Raw genomic sequence first — 19431 nt, 5'->3', positions numbered from 1 at the left:
TAACATTTTTATTTTAAAAATAGTTCAATGAATTTGTTGCAATAAAGTAAAATTTAAGTGTTCATTTGTAAAATTGCACTCTCTATTCATTTTTATTTATCCATCATTATAAAAATAGGTTTTTATTTTTACTTGTCATTTTTAAATATTAAGAAAAGATAATTAATTTTTTCATGTTTTACATATACCATTAATTACTTATTCTCAAATTATTTTTTAACACCTAATATTAAATATCAATTAATAGATATAGTATGGTTAAACATTTATGCTTATCATTGTTTTTTAATAGATATGTCAAATCCAAATATAATAACTAACAAAATGAAGCCAGCAACCTTTAAAGATTTAATTGTTGAAAACTTTCATTTTGCAGCCTTTTTTTGACTCCTTTTGCAGCAGCCTTTTTTGACTCTTCTTTATTTGTTGAAGACTTTCAGGAAAGGCATATTTAATAGAACTAATTGGTAACTTGGATGTTGGAAAAGAAGCCTTGATGATAAGGTTTAATCCGCCAATAATTGAGGGATGAGTGGGTGTTAAAGATAGACAGTTGAAAATGATAGATTAAGACATAGAAAGAAAAAGAAACTAATATTTTCAATAAATAAATACAATATTATTAATCATTTCCCTTAGAACAAGTCAATTTTCTATTTTCTTATTATTATTAAGACTTGAAGAACAAGGTAATCAAAGCTTACAAGTTGAAATCTCTTAAACGAATTACGAAATCTTTGGTCACACAAACTCAATCAGGAGACATGGAGGATCAGATCGAAGTAGGAAATTTTTCAAGTTCCATGTGTAGTAGCAACTTAAAACAAGATGAAGTAGCTATAGTTATGGTTCCATTTCCAGGACAAGGCCATCTCAATCAACTTCTTCAACTTGCTTGTTTAGTTTCCTCATCATATGATCTTCCTGTCTATTATGTTAGCTCAGCTATAAATAATCTTCAAGCTCGGGTTCGAGCCAACGGGTTAAATCCTTCAGACATAGCCAAAATCCACTTCCATGATATCCCAACACCTGATTTTACCTCCCCTGCACCTGATCCTAATGCATTGAGCAAATTTCCATCACATCTTGAGCCATCATGGGATGCTTGTATGCTTCTTCGCGAGCCCATTGCTTCCTTCTTACGTAATATTTCCTCAAAATCAAGACGAGTCGTTGTTGTTCATGATTCTTTAATGTCCTATAACGTTCAGGACGTTTCTTCCTTGCATAACACGGAATCCTATATATTTAATTGCATTTCAGTGTTCACTTTTTACTGTTTGATATGCTTGTCTGTTGGAATTTCTGTTCAACTTGAAGAGGAATTGCTTAAAAAGTTACCTTCCCTTGAAGGAATTATGACGGATAAAATCAGAGATCGCGGAGCTTCTCAGAGTCCATATCTGGATATTAGATCAGGTGATATACATAATACAAGCAAAGTAATTGAAGGAAAGTTTCTTGATTTGTTGTCACAGTTTCAGAACAAGAAAAATTGGGCAATTGGACCAGTTTTGCCTACTAAACTAGATCGAGCCTCGAATAGGGAGAATATATGTTTGGATTGGCTTAACAAACAACCTCCAAGATCAGTTCTTTATGTATCTTTTGGAACAACAACTTCATTTTCTGATAGGGAAATCAAGGAGCTCGCTATGGGATTAGAGCAGAGCAAACAGAGGTTCCTATGGGTGTTAAGAGACGCCGATAGAGGAGATATCTTTAAAGGGGAAGATAGAAAAGTTGAGTTGCCTCAAGGATTTGAGGAAAGAGTAAAAGGGGTTGGGTTAGTGGTAAGAGAATGGGCACCACAACCAGAAATCTTGGCTCATACGTCCACATGCGGGTTCATGAGTCATTGTGGATGGAATTCTTCTATAGAGAGTATTACTATGGGAGTGCCTATAGCTGCTTGGCCTATGCACTCGGACCAACCAATGACTGGTTTCTTGTTGACGGAAGTGTTGAAAATAGGCCTGATTGTGAGGGAGTGGGAGAAACGTGAGGAGCTGGTGAATGCATCCACGATTGAGAATGTCGTGAGGAAGTTGATGGCATCAGAAGAAGGCGATGTGATTAGAAAAAGAACAGAAGAATTGGGAGAAGCTGTAAGGCGGTCCACAGAGAAAGGGGGAGCTTCTCGAATGGAGTTGGATTCTTTCATCTCGCATATCACAAGATAGAACTTGATTTTCAATTACTACCTTAAATTTCTTTAATCTTGGAATGTTCAGTGTCTTGTAACTTTTATGCCTATCAGTGTGATGATTCCTTTGTATTTCTCTCTTAACATGAATATAGGTTTGCCAAAATCTCTTTTACATATATACTTGTATTATTTTACCAACCCTTAGTTGGGATGTGATACTTCAGTGTGTTTTTTACCATCACTAGCAACAACTCTTATTTTTTCCTCCAAAGATTTGATCTTTTCAGGTTCGAATCTACTATGACTCTGTTGAAAACATTCAGCTGTTGAATGAAGAGATTCTGAGTGTTAGAGCATGAATGAATTGTGGATTTCTCTGCTGAAGTTGCTCAAGAGTTTGTAGAAGAGAAACTATAGCAGTATAAGCTGCCATAGTTCAACAATTCAAGAAACACACTTAATTCAACATATCAAATACTCTGTTTATTTGTTCTAATTGGATTTAAAAATCATCTTTAGAGTTTTCTGACAACCAAGAAAAAATATGTCTATGCTGTCATTGTTTCTAATTGTCTATCGGAAATCGCCTCTCTATCTCCAACTTAAGAGTACGGTCGTGCTATGTCTACACTCTACCAGGTAAGGGTGAAGGGGTTTATCTGAACCTCTTTTGGTGGAAAATTACATTAATTAAAATTATTTTGTTATGTGTATATAGTAGATGTCGTTTGTTTACCTTTTATATTTTGAACCTCTTAAGTGAAAATACTGGTTCGGCTACCTCTTTTCCCTCCCAGACCCTATGAAATCATACTGGGTGTGTTGTTATTGTTTTGAGAGTGAAGGATATATAGCTAGGTGTTATTATCAAATGTTTTTCTTAACAAAGCTTTTAACAAGTGAATATCTATAGACTATAGTGCCAGCCTGATCATGATATTAATTAGTTTTATGTTTATAAATTATGCATTAAATATAAAGTTCAAGGTTAATTTTTAAAACACATATGAGAGGAGCAAGATCCCAACTTTCAGCCATTGCTGATGATTTGTGATATTTAAAAGATTAAGTGTGATGCAAACATGTGAAATTCAAACTTGCTAAGTAATTTGGATTTGTGTACTTCAAGTTGCATCACTATTATTGATGAGCAAACAACAACAACACCCAATATAGTCCTAAAAACAGGGTCTGAAGAGGATAAAGTATAAGTAGACCTTAATTCTATCTCGAGTAGGTAGAGAGGTTCTTTTCGAAAGACCCTCGGCTTGAGTAACCAACATCAAAACAGCTTACCAAACAGTACAGAAGTAAATTTGACATAGAAAATAATAAGTAAACATAAAATGCCAAAGAGGAGAAACAACCATGACTAACTAATGTGATAACTGAAGCACGGTAAAAAATGAGGAATATATAACAAAAGTCGTAAGATAGGCCAACTACGAGACGAATGCTACTACTACTGGTACAAAAGAAAAATCGGAAAACAGATACAATGCACCAACTTATCCTGCTAGGAAATGAGACAATCATCAACTACTTACTAACCTTCTACCCTAATCCACGATCTCCATAACTTCCTATCTAAGTTCATGTCCCGAATATTTTCATTCTTAATCTTATCTTAGTATGACCACACATCCACCTCAACATACATTATAATATCAAATTAATATATAATACATATTAACTACAATGGTGATGTAGGCATGTTATCCAATATAACAAGCAAGTTTAAATTTCACAAATATGTAAGTTTACCATGTAAATAATACATGTTAAACTAAATTGTAATTTTCAACAGCTGAAAATTAGGATCTTGCTCCTCAAATGTGTTAAAATTAGCGTTGAATTTTATATTTAATACATAGTTTCTAATTGGTGACAACTAACAACAAATAATATAAGGAAGCTCATAATATAATGAGCTGATTGCACTGTTATATTAACTTGTTTAACACCTTGTTTAAGCTGCACATTTGACAACACCTAGCCAGCCTTATTCACTCCCAAAACTTAGAGCCATGTCGAAAAACACCATAGTTGTTATCATGATTTTTGCCTTCTGCCTATGCCATAACGACTCTACATCACGTTCTGTGTTGTCGTGGGAATCACATGAATCACGGTTATGTGATAATTGCGACTGTGCTTGCCCTTGTGCTCAATGTCCAGGAAGCTGTGAAATTCATTAAAGGTTGATGTACTTCCTCTGTTCCATTTTACTTTTCGCGTTTACTTTTTACACTTGGCAAGAGTCCTTCTATTCAGACGTGGTGCTGGAGCTTTTTCCATGTAATATTGTTGGTCTCTCAATAAAGTATAATAACTATTAGTTGAGTGACTATATGAGAAATCAACTGTTCATAAATAAAACAAATGTTGTCCATGAAACCAACTCTTTAGAATTCTTTAGTTGGTTGAAAGTGTTTGGTACCATAATCTTGATACAGATACTTGTCATGAATCAATAAATCTGATTTCAACGAATGATGTGAGCGATGAAACACTCCCATCTCAGCAGTTTCAACCATCTCTGATGTAACATGTTCATCTCAACGCGCCCATGGCCTGACAGTTTGTCCAATTTTCAGATACTTTGTTACAAGTTCAGAATTTCTTGGCTGACCCAATCCAGGGACTCGTGGCGTTTAATTGAGTCTTTTTTCCTCTCCCTTGGCACCAGGGGATGAAATGGATCTAAACTCCAAGGTTTTATACTATCAAATACGTTAGCCATTAAATCAAGGTACAAATCTTGTATCACAGTAAAAGAATTGAAAAGTTCATCACAGCTGATTTTCCCAACAAAGGGTAAAAACTTCTTGTGTCTTCAAATATTCCCCAAGACTCTGCAGGAATACACGCCGTAACTTAATAACTATCCTAAACCAAAGGTATCAGAGCCTTAATCTGAAATCACCTTTGACAGGCAGTGTTTTACCTTACAAAGCGAGACTTTTTGTCTGTAATTAGGATTAGTCATAACGAATATCAAACATCAGATAAAACAAATTATGCCAAAAAATAAGGTACTCCTCAAGACAAACAATGTATGTTTTCTGATTTATTGTAGTCCTGAAGCATTACAAGATCATTTAAGAAACAGACATGTATATAAAGTAAACAAAATACTTGAAAAGAGAAAACAAAAATGAAAATTCTAGAATACTAATTATCACTAGCTTGCAAAACTATGGTCACAATACTTCTGCACCGCATACTTTTCTGTCCTCACAATTTTCGTCATTTAATTTGTCCTTTCGTCTTGTAATAAGATGAAAGGTTCTTAGCCAAGACTCTCTTTTGTTTAAATTTAAACAATTCTCATAGACTTACATGTTGTTACCCTGCTTCTAACATGACAAAAACTCAACCAGGAAAGGATCCAACAGAAGTACAAAACTCCGGTTTGTCGTCGTCGTCCATGTATAGCTGTGAGAATTTACCAAACCATGAAATAACTATAGTTATGGTTCCATTTCCAGCTCAAGGTCATCTTAACCAACTTCTCCAACTTTCATGTTTAATTTCCTCCTATGGTCTTCCTGTATACTATGTTGGCTCGGCCACACATAATCATCAAGCTAGGATTCGAGCCAACGCCTTAAATCCTTCAGACATAGCCAAAGTCCACTTCCATGACCTCCCAACTCCTGAATTTGCTTCACCATTACCTGACTTTAATGCCTTGAGCAAATTCCCATCACATCTTCAGCCATCATGGGATGCTTCTATTCTTCTTCGCGAGCCCATTGCTTCTTTCTTACGCGATATTTCATCAAAAGCAAGACGAGTCATTGTTATTCATGATCCTATAATGTTCAAGATGTTTCTTCTTTTCCCAATGCTGAATCCTATAGGTTTAATTGCATTTCAGCTTTCAGTTCTTATAGCTGGATGTGCTTATTTCTTAGGATGTCTGTCCAACATGAAGAAGAATTGATTAAAAAGCTACCCTCCCTTGAAGGAACTATGACAGATGAAGCCAGGGACTTCTCAGCTTCTCAGCATCCATCTATGGTTATTAGATCAGGTGATATCCATAATACAAGCAAATTAATTGAAGGCAAATATCTTGATTTGCTGGCACAAGCAGAAACTAATTTGAACAAGCAACAATGGGCAATTGGACCTATTCTGCCTACTAAACTAGATCATATCCCAAATAGCAACGATATATGTATGGAGTGGCTGAACAAACAACCTCCGAGATCAGTTCTTTATATATCTTTTGGAACAACAGCATCATTTTCCGATAGAGAAATCAAGGAGCTTGCGATAGGATTAGAACAAAGCAAATAGAAGTTCATATGGGTGCTGAGAGATGCCGATAGAGGAGATATCTTTACTGGGGAAGCTAGGAAAGTTGAGTTGCCTGAAGGGTTTGAGGAAAGAGTAAAAAGGGTCGGGTTGGTGGAAAGAGAATGGGCACCACAACCAGAAATCTTGGCTCATTCGTCTACAGGCGGATTCATGAGTCATTGTGGATGGAATTCTTGCATAGAAAGTATTACTATGGGAGTACCTATAGCTGCTTGGCCTATGCACTCTGATCAACCAATAAATGGTTTCCTGGTGACTGAAATACTGAAAATAGGCCTGCTTGTTAGGGAATGGGAGAAACGTGAGGAGCTAGTAAGTGCATCCACCATTGAGAATGTCGTGAGAAAGTTGATGGCATCAGAAGAAGGTGATGAGATTAGGCAAAGAGCAGAAGAACTGGGAGAAGTTGTAAGGCGGTCCACAGAAAAAGGGGGAGCTTCACAAAAGGAGATGGATTCTTTCATCGCGCATATCACAAGATAGACTTGATTTTCAAGTATTTCTGTTACTTCTCAATTTAAAGAAACTGCATCAGAGGTGTATAACATCAATTTCTGATACTCATCATTATCACTTTTAGAATATGTGATCAAAGTTCATTGCTATGTGTATTTATGACTTTCTTGTACCTTTACACACTTGTACTGTGATATATTCAAGCATGTAATTCCAAGATTTCTTTTTTCAAATAGTCCTAGACCAAAAATTTGCCAATGGCTGATAAATCCACCGCAAAAGTTGCTATAGTCATGGTGCCACTTCCAGCACAAAGACGTCTCAACCAATTTCTCACCTCTCTCGACTCGTTTCCATGCACAATATCCCTCTCCATTATAGTTTGTATCAAAGTCAACAATATCCATGTAATCCTCCAATATCGACACCAATCTCACCTACAAGAAAAGCCAAGTTCACTTGACCAACAGTACAAAACAAAAGAAATAATCTAGAAATATCTAGCTGAAAAAGAACTCATCCCCATCGTACAGCAATACTTCTGCTTCTCATCTTCCCAAGCTAGTGACTTGTTAATCAAACTGCCAACAATAACTTGGCATAAAAAGCCATTGACTTCCATTTCTGGCGATGATCCAGGATTAAATGTCATCATTGGAAAAGCTAAAGTAGAATACCTGGAATCTTAGTTACTGCAATTCTTTCTTTCTGCCTGCTTTAAATTTTTGTCAGGAATAACTGATTGTGACAGAGCACTTCCAGATTGCTTTTCCATAGACTTATTTATCATCAGTTTTCATGAAAACTGTTCACATTACCGCAGCCTCTAGCAGTATTTGTTAAAGCAACAACCTCATAACTCCGATAATAATCTATCAAATGGTGCTTAATAAGCACTAGTCTAGCTATTTTCCCTCAGTATAATTCTTGGGTATTGTCATCAAGCCCAATCCCATTGTGAGCTTAATGACCCATATATATCAACCACAGCAAGTTATATTCTACAAACAGCATATGGTGGTGAGAGTCAGGAATCTAATTGTGTTCTACTGAGTGCAGTTAAGACAACGGGTCACAAGTTCCTGATGTGGAAGATTGGCTAAAACACTGTTGAATAGTGCTTGTTGTAATTGGTAAAAAAAAGTATTTCTACATAGTTGCGCTAACAAGAAGATACAACATTGACAAATGCTCGTAAGAAGTGAATGAATGTCAATGCGACAGTTTCTTCACTATTACAACTGGCCAAACTTAATTATGCGGTCAATAAAGGATGGTACAAGTTCTTTACCACATAACCAGCTGAGGCAAGTAAATCTTTAAACCTCCTAGTTGACCTGTGTTTGATGCTTTCTAGCCATGAAACAAGCCCCAATATCCCAAAGAGGAGTCTTAGTTGGACATATCGGAGGCCAGTCTTGAATCTAAAGAGCATGACTGCTATGGCAGAATCAGATTTAGAGTCAGCCTTCAATGAAAGTCCATATAGTGCATATTCAGCATATGCTAACAACCGGACTCTCAAGGGAGCACCCAACTTGCTGATCAGAGATCTTAGGAGCCCATCGGTCCGCAATACTGTGAGAAAATCGGTTGGCAGAGATTCCATGAAGGAAGATATGTCCTCCATTTTAAGAGACTTCAATTCCTGCTTCAGGTTCTTCCTTTCTTCAACAGACATTCCTTCCCCGAGTGCGGATTTACTGTCAATAGTTCTTCCTGTAAATATGACAGGGAAGTATCTCGAGTACTTTCCAACACCAAAGTATTCTCCTATCTCCTGAATTTTGGTCGAGTCCTTAACTACCAAAGCCTCCCAAAGCTCGCAATACTTCAATCTGAAATCCTCATCCAATTGTTTACAAATCCCGAAATCCAACAGCACTAACGTAAATCCACTTTTCCCTTCCAGGGAGACCAATATATTACCAGGATGTAAATCCCCATGAAGAAAACCATGAACAAAAATCATTTCTGCAAATACTTCTGCCAAAGTTTTCGCAACCTTGACTTCACTAATTCCTCTTTCCTTAAGAAAATCCAAGTCATCGACTTTACGACCTCTACAAAACTCCATCGTCATAACCTGCCTCGTCGTAAAATCCCAAAACACATTCGGAACCCTAACTACAGAATTATCTTTAAAATTTTCCCTGATCCTCTCCAAATTTTTAGCCTCTGCTATAAAATCAAGTTCAGAAGCAATAGATTTTTCAAATTCCGATACAAGCCACTGAAACCTATACCCAGGAAAGATCCATCCAACTGATTTCGACAACAAAGACATAGTTACTAGATCAAATTTCATTTGATACTCTAATCCAGGATACTGCACCTTCACCGCCACTTCCTGACGGTCTTTTACTAAAACAGCATGATGTACTTGAGCAATAGATGCAGCAGCAACCGGATGCTCATCGAAGGAGAAAAAAATCTCAGATAAACAATTTAAACCTAAATTACTAACTAACACATGTTTAATCGCTTCAAATTGAAAAGGAATAGCTTGATCCTGTAATGAAGAAAGTGTTGTTGAGTATTCTTTTGGTACTTGTCTAATGGCTGCTACAAACTGACCTGCTTTGATGTACATACCTTTATTTGCTTCACACATAGTTAGAATTCGCTTTGCTGATCTTAGATGTAGTTCGGAGAGGGTAAGGCGATACTCGTCGGTGTTTTGATTGAGTCCGTATAATGAGAACTTGTAGTCTATGATATTGGAAGTGATGGTGAAGAGAGCTCGGGTGGAGCGAACGACGCCGTTGTTGAAAGGGGAATCAGTGGAAGAAAGGGCTGAGTTAGGGGTTAGGGTTTGAAAAGTAACTCCGGCGCCGGCCATAGCGCCGGCGATAAGATACTTGTTGAATATCCGACTCCGGGCTACCATGGTTGAGCACCCCGGACGTTGAGATTCTATGTTATCCCATTTATAGGTCCACTGCCGCTGCCCTTCGCCTAAATACTCACTGTACAATAATTGGTAAATTACACAAAAAAATATAAATACATTAGGCAAGTATAATGCCATGATTTCATGAGTTGGATTTGATTCTATTCTGTTAGTATTGAAAACTTAATTTGGCGTAAATTATTAATTTCGTCTCCTAATAATTGATAAATTTAAAGGCATTCATGTATTTGACTAACTAATCTTAGATACTCTCTTGATCTGCCACATGACATAGGAAGTGGTTTCAAACTAGGGGTGTACAGAAACTGAACCAATTAATAAATCGAATCAAAAAAAATATTATTGATTTATTGCTATTGAGTTATTGGGTTAATAAGTTTTTAATGATTTCATGAAAAAATTATTGGATCATCAGTTCGATATTGATTTTTAATATTGGGTTATTGATAAATCGATAATCTATTAAAACTATAATAATTTACTATTTTACCCCTACATAAATATTAAATATTAATATCAATACCTTACTGGTTCTTTGGCCTTTAATTCACATTATTGTCCTAATTATTTAATCTGTGTTACACTTTTATACTTCTTTTCATGTTAGTTTCTATTATTTCTATTTTATGAGCATTATTGTTTTGTCGCGCCAAATTGTTGGAGAAATCATATATTTGTTTAATGAGTATCTTCTTATTGATTAAATCAAAAATCAAATCATTAAGGACCAATAACCAATAAGAAATAACTCATTAGTTTGGTTATTGATTTAGCATATTTAAAAATCAAAAATAAATAAATCGAACACATAATACATAAAACTGAATTAACCGATACACCCCCCTATCCCAAACTCTTGTGGGAGCATAAGACTCTTAATAAAAAGTTGTAGCGAGAATTTAAAAATATGTTTCACTTATATTACAAGATTGAAAATGTATTTAAATTCAATTAGCCAAATAAAGATGTTTTTAAGACTATCACAAATTCAAAAATAAAACTAATAATTCAAGCAGAATTTAAAAGTATTTTCAATGCTTCTCTCTTTATATTTTTTTAGTTATTAACGTTGTTTCTTAAACTCTTTCAGATTTAATGGGAGAGAAATTTTTAGAGGTTAAAATTACACAATACTAAATAAACAAGGATTCTTAATCAATTCACAGCAATTACATTCCACTATATGTACATGCAAAAACCAAAAGAAAAAGCTCAAGGTACATATTGGTCAGTGAAGATCTATTCAAACAGAGAACTTCCATGTCACTATTATATCCACAAACAATATCTATAGTAACCAGCAGAAGTCACTAGCAAAAAAGTCACCAAGTGCCTAGAACAGCCTAACAGCATCACAGTAGTGTACATTCCCCTTCAGTATTCACAAATTATGAGGTTATATGTGGTCTTGGATTATATCATCATCTCCCTGCAATGAAATTTATACATGGTGAGGTGCAATCGATATAAGGTTGATGATATAAGACATCTAAGTATAACGCGAAACATTAATAGTAACGTTAAGTTTTGATGCAGTTTGTATGTACATACTTTAAGAAGAGATACAACAGCATAATAAAAGAGGGGAACGAAAAACAATGACAGTGGAGATAAAGGAGAAATCCCGAAGGCTAGTGGCTCTCTGCCCTTTTCCACTTAAAACTAGGCTGTGTATGACAAGGAACTCATGACATGCACCTAACCATTAGTAAAGTTCATCCCTTCTACAACCCAGCCCCCAAAGGTAATTGTGGGGAAATTATAAAGAAAGAAAAAGAACCTACACAAGTGACTTTTATCTTCAAACGTCTCAAAAGATGATCTTGAAGTCCTCCCATAATGTGATAGCGAATTTTACATGCTAAAATTTCCAGAGTTCAAAGAAATACAGCAAACAAAAGGGATAAGCAAGCTTACCAACTCAAGATGTGAATTCAGCCTTGAGGTGGAGATTCAGGCTCTGAACCGCCAATGGAAGAAAATGACATGGTATCTTCCTTTGCCATAGCTACAAAGTTGAGAGGGACAGTAGAAAGTCTTCTCATTTCCTTGAAATAGGTATTCTGCCGCCCAGAGTAAGAACGGGGTGTTTGAAGGTCTGGAGTTGCACAACCAACTGAGTTCCGGCGTGGTGAGGGGGTGACTGACCCGTTTCCATTTGTATGGTATCCATTCGTCTTCCTAAAGCTGCTGCTTCTTCTCGGAGTAGGTCTAGAACCATATACAGATTCCTTCTCTGCCAGCAGCATATCTTGGAGTTTCTTCTGATCCTGTGTACAAGAAAAGATAATAACATCTATTTATTAGATCATTACTTGTAATATCAAATGGGCTAAGATGCTCCCAAGTTAATCATCCATTGGACTTAATTGAAGCGCTCATTTAGTACAAGGACAAATCAGAAAGTAGTAGTGTAGTACTTTGTTGTTATACAACATAAGAATTCCAGTGATTTTTAGATATCGTGCATTCCCTTAGATACATGTCTCATATACCAATTCAGCATTTATTAGTAAATGAGGGTATTGACAGTACCCGGGCACGTTTCTTCTCCTCTTCTTTCTGATGTCGACTGACTTTGTAATCCTCCAATATTGACACCAATCTCACCTACAAGTAAAGCCAAATACACTTGACCAACAGCAGAAATAAAAGAAAAATTCCAGAAGTTTCTCAGCTGCAAAAGAACTCACCCCATCATACAGAAACAACTTCTGATTCTCATGTTCCCAAGCTAGTGTCCGGTTAATCAAACTGTCAACCATACCTGAGCATAAAACGCCATGGAGTTCAATTCGTGCCAATGATCAGGCTTAAATGACACCACTGAAAAAGCAAGAGTAGAATACCTGGAATCTTAGTCACTGTAATTCTTGCTCGTTCTGCTCGCTTTAAATTTATATGAGCACCTCTTCCACCACTGTAACGTGTATGATCCTGACAATTTAAAACTAATCAAACTATAGTTGATGTAAAAATTTTGTCAACAATAAAAACTGAAGTTACTAGAAGCGTTAGTTAGTAGGAAACAGAAATTGGCCACAGGAAATCGAATAGAAGTAGTTTTTACTTACCAGGTTATAATCTTCAAGCCAGTTTTCCTCATCACATGATGAAAGCCACCGCTCTATCTTATCCATAATTTCTTTTCGGCTTAAAGCTTCATCCTTTACTTTGTTTATTTGTGCTTCAATATTTGCCAGGAGTTCACAGGGGTCCACAAGACCTTCAAATGGAGATTGAACTCATTTCTCTGCATTGAAATTCAGATGAACATAGCATTTAATGAATCCAAGTCAGACGTCTTACCAGAGTCGATCATCGCACTGGATTTGTCAGCAGCAGTACTTGAATCAGGTTGTATGTGAGTTTTATAGCACAAATCCTCCAGTTCTGCCCTCCTCTTCATCACCAACTCTTTCATTCTGCTTGCTTTCAATTTGGTAAGCCTCTCAACTTCTGCTGATACCTATTAATGTCAAAAACATTATTAAATCTCTACAATGAGCCTATATATAGGCACTATTAGTGATTGCAATTCGGCCCTCTCATTAGAATCATTATTTGTGTCACATAACTCTAGGAAAAGAACAATGAGTGCGGAAATGAAATTAAGGGGGAAAATGAACAGAACAAGAGGTAGGAAGTGCTTGCACACCTGCTGAATAACCTCCAACGTAAGTGCACCTGGTTCCACAACCTTTGATTCAGAAATATCAAGGAAGGAAATGATCCTTGATAACTTATGCCTTTCTTCTCTCGTTGTATCCATCAGGTTCCAAAGCTCAAATAGAGATCCCGCCACATCCTTTAGCTGCATTATTGATGAGATTAGATAGTGAATAGAGAAAAGACAGTACGATATGTAAGAAAATAATACCTTCTGATATCGAACTTTTCTTTCTGTTTTCAATTTAAGGATGGCCTGGTCTAGACCTTCCAATGTGCTGTCACTGATGTTTGTGTACTGTCCCAGGCTTGTCTCGTGCAAGCTTGGATGCACATTACTTACAGTTTCACCAAAATCCAGCCCAAGTACACCGCACAATGTGTGAACCTCATTTACACTGTCCAGAACTCTTTGAATCCGCACAGACTGCATGCAGAAGCAATCATCAATTATTAAATTTGCTAAAAGAAAGACAGATGTCTAATGATAAACCAAAATACACCATTCATGATGGTTAAGAATGCCATGCTGAACCATATAAACGTGGAAAAGGAGCTCCAGTTATATAATGTATTGTTTTTAAGAGTGATGAAGATGACCTAAATCCTAATAGAAGTGGACTAATGAGACAGAAGAGAAATGGGAACTAAGATACATCTCATGGACCAAGTTAACAAGGTAACTTACAGCATTATATATATCAAGAGAAAAATTATACACAACATCGAAACATAACTCTAAGGAAACCAGTGAACATTAGCAAAGAAGGTAACTTAATATGAATCATGTCTCTCACAATATTTCAAAGATATCTTCAGCAGAGAGGAAAATCGTAATCGCATTATTTAAAAATATTACTCCATCCATTCCAATTTATGTAATTGTGTTGAACTGGGCATGGAGCTTAAGAATGAAAGGAAGACTTTTGAAACTTGTGGTCTAAAACAAGTCATAGATATTTGTGTGGCCGAAAATCATCTCATTCAGGGAAAATGAGAAGTTTAAAGTTAAAATTGTTACTAAATATAGAAAAATGTCATTCTTTTTGGGACGGACTAATTAGGAAAGAATGTCACATAAAAATTGAAAAGGGGGGAGTAAAAAAGTAACCAAGAAACAATATGTGAATGAAATACAATTTAATCCACACATACCTTCTCCTTTTGGAGAACATGTAGATGGGATTGGCATTCTGAGAGCTTTCTCGTCGACAAGTCATGTTCTTCCAAGTTTAAGGTACTCAGAGAATTGACAATATTGCTACATCCTGAAATTTCGCTAGTTATTTTCTCAATTTGCGCCTTTATATTTGCTAACTGCTTAACTCTCTCATCTTTCTTTGCTTTTAAATCATCAACAAGAGGCATGATTAACCCAAGCTGCTCCTTTAATGAAGCTGACATTTTCTCTGACTGTATCTGTTGTAACCAGAAAAGCAAAATTAACAAGCAAAAATATGGATCAGTTGTTCAAAAGGATTCCAGAAAGTATTCAAAAAATAAAACTGAAATTGTTTGGTTCCTAAAACAATTTGGGTTTTCCAAAACGGAAAAAAAAACTTGTCTTCACTTTGGAATCAAACCAAAACAAACCCCTTTCTTCCAAAATAGGCCAAAATTGTTACTCCATTTTTTATCGTTAATTATTTCATTAATTGCACCAAGTAAAGGCTCAATATATGTGCTGCAAAAACGATAACTGTTTCCCTTAAATATTCAAGAGCTGAGCAGTGCATACGCTTTCTTTCTCTCCATACCATCTAGAGTATGCAGGATAGGTAGAGTGTTCCATGTGTCTGAGGTGTTTTCAAATCCTGTATGATTTGCAAACTGTCACATCCTCAACGGAGTTTGGCATGACCCTTTATTTAATGTTTGATCACTTTTGACTTTCTATAACTTCTAAAAGAAATTGAACTAATTTTTCCCTCCTTTTAACATGTTAGAAATGTCTTTATGCTAACTGATTGTAAGTTTAATTTCTGTAATCAAAGCACCTATTGCAAAAACAACTACTTCCCAAAAACCAGTAATGAGAACACTTCTTGTCCAAGAAGTGCTAAAATTGTTTTCCGAAATAAAAATGGAGCTCGAACCAAATGCCACGGAAAAGAATATCGTCTTGACTTGGAAAGTTTTGAAAAGGCGTGTGATAAGTGAAATCAGTTAAATATAACAATACAACAATATCCCCATCCCCACACACATATTTAGAAAGGACTCCAAATGTGAAACAAAGCAGTAAACTGTGCTCAAAACTTGATTTGATGAGAAGATGAGGAACTTCGCAGAGGGTAAATGATAGTTACATGGACAAGGATGATGCAGCGAATATTCTAGGCGGAAACAACTAGAAAGATTAGATGTTGAAGATACTCCATGGTGCAATTGGAGACTTTATTGTGTTAGACAATATGAGCAATCATTCATCCAAACAACAAGAGTATGCTCCACAATTTGCTACTCCACTCCACTCTCTGCTTACGAAATGATACAACAATTACAGCCTAGAAGAACTTCTAAGCCGCCTGGCAAAAGTAACAATAACATCTAAAATACCCACTTTGCGCGAGCTGGGGTAATGCTAAGGCTACAGGAAAGCAATCAGTTAATAGACTCTTGGCCTATTTGATCAAGGAAGTACCCATTTCGCCATAAAGGGGCAGTAGTACTAGTAACCATATGAAAGGAAAAATTTAAACAGGGGGGGGAGAAGAGGAGTTTGGATGATAAATCATTCATGATAAAAGTTTCCACATGTAGAGAAGTGTTCATTACCGGTGAATTAATGTTGTGTTCACCAAGAGCAGCCATTAAGGTTGCAAGCTCAGCTTCTTTAGCTGCAACAGACTGATGAAGACGTGATTTTGCATTGGCGGCTTCTTCAACTTTTCTTCGATAGACTTCCATACACTCTCTTTCTAGCTCCAACAGCATACGGTCTCTATCAGCTTCACTCTCTCCAATGTCAGTCCATATTTGCTGGACATCACCACCAAGAGTCAATATATATATATATATTACATAAGAAACAAGAAAAACTAAATGAATCCCTGTAAGAAATTCCATCATGTTCACCCGGAAATTCTATGCAGGAACAACATGAATTCTTGGACACAAAATGTTATCTTTTCTACTAATAGTTGTAAAATTCCAATTGAAAAATCAAACTTGAATTAAGCATTTATTGAAGCCATGAGAAAGACAAAAACAAAGGAAATCCCACAATAAATCATATAAGCAAACTTGGATTTCATAATTCATTATATCACATAAAACCATTAAGTAGACTTCAACTTACTTAAAACCCAACAACAGAATCAACTACTTCAACTTAATTGAGCAACCATGATAACTACCAAGCCATTAAATAAACCACACAATAAATAGTTTCTACTATGCTTTACGAAGCATTATTCACCATACTAACCAAAACCCCACCTCAAATCAAGTAAAAGTCCCCATCTTTTTCCAAAAAAACAAAAGAAAACATGAAGAGAACAAAACCAAGAAAACAAAATACCCTTCTTTATAAGTACCAAAAAAAACCATTTAGTCAAGAGAATTTCATAACCATGTACAGTAAAGAAGTAAAACAGAGAGTAAAGAGTAAAAAGAAAAGAGAGACCTGCAGTTCTCTAAGTAAAGAGTGGCAAGTAGAGCTTGTACTACTAGCATTACCACTAGGACTTCCAAAAGCCAACATTTTTACTAATTGATGAATGATTATATCAGTACCCCTCTTAACCAAAAAGTGAGTCTTGAAGAATTTGTCTAGTTTATTGCTTTTATCTTCACTCCTTGAAGTCAACGACAAATAAAAAAAAGGACCATGAAAGCAGCAACAACACTTGTTCTTCCCATCAGATCTGAAGTTTCCTTACACCAAGAACCTCAATTTTTACCATATCCAACATGGTACCAACTACCAAGACTACAACTTTACACTTAATTTTTCCTATATGTTTGTTGTTTTTGGCTCTTTTTTTGGCTTTTACTGCAAGAACTGAAACAAAAAATAGAATTTTCAAGAAGTGGGTATGAAGGAAAGTACTAATAAAGGACAAGAAACAACAGCAACAAAAGAGAAAAATTGATTCTTTTGCTCTGTTTCTTCTTTTTTTTTCCACCAAAGAATAGTGAGAAATGGAGAGTAGTGAGGAAGAAGAAGAGTGATGGGATTGTTTGGGTTAGTGGGTCGGGTTAAAATCCGGCAATGTAAACGGATCTATGGGCATTTAGCTCGGGTTTCAATGGTGGTTGGTTCTCTCTCTCTCTCTTTCTCTGTGTCGAAGAAGGAGGGAGTGAGCAGTGACGCTTCAACAGCTTGAAATGTTCTGTATTTGTTACTCCTACTATTTTATTAGTATTTTATATGTTTCTATTCGGATGTTCGATACTCATATTATAATTACGCTTAGATTTCATTATAGATTGTGAAGTTAAAATTTCAATATGTAAGTGTTTGAGGTTGAAATTTGAAATTTTTGAAGTTATAATTTTTGAAATTTGAAGTTGTGCGGACATGCATTTTACAGAAAAAAATTTAAGGATTTGTGAGTAAGATCAATTTCGGGAAACTTAAAAATATTTAAAAACTAATTTTTAAAATTTTTAAATTTAACTAATTTTTATGATCAAATAAATATTTAAAGATAAAAAATTTAAATCTAATCTAAAATTTATGATCAAAAGTTAAATCTGATATTTCACATTTAGAGTTTAAATTAAAACTTTTGATTAAAAAGAAAAAAAATATTTTATCCCTCTATCAGAATATTTCAACGCATGAAATATGCTAATATTTATATCAAATCACATAATAATTTTATTTTTTTAATATAAATTTTTTTTTGAGATCAATTAATACTAATTAAATATGAGATAAAATAGTTTTGTATTTTATTCTAAAAATGTTATCCCTTCCACTCAAACAATCCCATTATTTATTATATGTGAATGTGAAGTGCTTGCATTAACTATTCTTTCTATTTTGTTTACTAGTAGCATAATTAATTTATCTTTCATGGTGTACATGCAATAAGGATTAGATTTTAGTAGGATATTTTTATTCTATTTGTTAGCCGTTACATTTCATTTTTATATTTTGGAGGTATTTTCTCTTTTTTCCTTGTATAAGTCTGACCAAATTTTAAAGTTACACAAAATGTAGTATACATAAATATTAGTCCTAAAAAAAATTAATCTATACATATCAACAAAATAAAGTTTTGTGCACTATTAGATTACATTTATAGATAATTTGTGTTATTCAAAAATGCAAAACTTTACTTTTAATGGAGTGTTCCTTGTAAATATTTTAACATTTGGATAATTTGATAAGTGAAAATTTCCTTAAATTATTAATGTATATAAATTAAATAATACCTCAATAATAAATAATATAATGAAGATTTAACAAAAGTTAAGACACGATAAGTTTTCTTAGGTCCATCAATTTTATTTTAGTGGAGAATTTGTGATGTTAGTTCTCTTTTCATATATACATCAAAACTCTCTTTATCTTAGTGGAGAATATGTGACATTAGGCTTCTTTTTTCCTCTTCTTCTTTTAAATTTTTAAAAAATTATTGGGCAGTAGTCTCGATTATCGGGACTTAGACATATGAAAAGAAATCACGTATTCTCTTTATCTCAATTTAGGTAAAGAAACATGTTTGACTAGAAACAAAGTTTTAAAATGAAATTGAGACTATTATTTTTTATTGCAATATTTTCAACTTCTGAATTATATCAAATAAGGAGTGATTTCAAAAAAATAGCCAAAGTTGGTTATTGGTAAAATTTGAATTTAGAAGGCTAATTACTCATGATTTCATCAACATTATGGAACAAATCTCATGATTGGATCGGTTGTTGGGCGCATTAGCGTGAGTTTTGCGAGACGTGA

The 19431-nt window shown here is 35.0% G+C and overlaps 3 protein-coding genes and 1 pseudogene across 3 annotated transcripts; 2 read left to right on the top strand and 2 right to left on the bottom strand.

Moving 5' to 3' along the window:
* Nucleotides 1-636: 636 nt before the first annotated feature.
* LOC129871311 (zeatin O-xylosyltransferase-like) lies at nt 637-2326 on the top strand. Its single transcript, XM_055946214.1, has one exon. It carries the CDS (start codon nt 765-767, stop codon nt 2184-2186), a length of 1422 nt encoding a protein of 473 aa, XP_055802189.1. The 5' UTR covers nt 637-764; the 3' UTR covers nt 2187-2326.
* Nucleotides 2327-5516: 3190 nt separating this feature from the next.
* LOC129870205 (zeatin O-xylosyltransferase-like) lies at nt 5517-6964 on the top strand (annotated as a pseudogene).
* On the bottom strand, nt 6701-9901 carry LOC129870204 (uncharacterized). Its single transcript, XM_055944870.1, has 2 exons — nt 8229-9901; nt 6701-7374 (listed from the first exon to the last, which is right to left on the bottom strand). The coding sequence occupies exons 1-2, from the start codon at nt 9825-9827 to the stop codon at nt 7084-7086; spliced, it is 1890 nt and encodes a 629-aa protein (XP_055800845.1). The 5' UTR covers nt 9828-9901; the 3' UTR covers nt 6701-7083.
* A 1084-nt stretch (nt 9902-10985) lies between these two features.
* On the bottom strand, nt 10986-17864 carry LOC129870250 (65-kDa microtubule-associated protein 6-like). The gene is made up of 12 exons (XM_055944951.1): nt 17149-17864; nt 16299-16502; nt 14676-14939; nt 13732-13947; nt 13510-13665; nt 13161-13320; nt 12926-13077; nt 12701-12788; nt 12545-12618; nt 12387-12461; nt 11769-12121; nt 10986-11280 (listed from the first exon to the last, which is right to left on the bottom strand). The coding sequence occupies exons 1-11, from the start codon at nt 17224-17226 to the stop codon at nt 11786-11788; spliced, it is 1803 nt and encodes a 600-aa protein (XP_055800926.1). The 5' UTR covers nt 17227-17864; the 3' UTR covers nt 10986-11280; nt 11769-11785.
* Nucleotides 17865-19431: the final 1567 nt, after the last annotated feature.

This window comes from Solanum dulcamara, chromosome 10, assembly GCF_947179165.1.
Source record: "Solanum dulcamara chromosome 10, daSolDulc1.2, whole genome shotgun sequence".
Lineage (NCBI taxonomy): Eukaryota > Viridiplantae > Streptophyta > Magnoliopsida > Solanales > Solanaceae > Solanum > Solanum dulcamara.
Note: the sequence above shows the minus strand (reverse complement) of the source record. Positions and strands in the feature narration are given on the sequence as shown.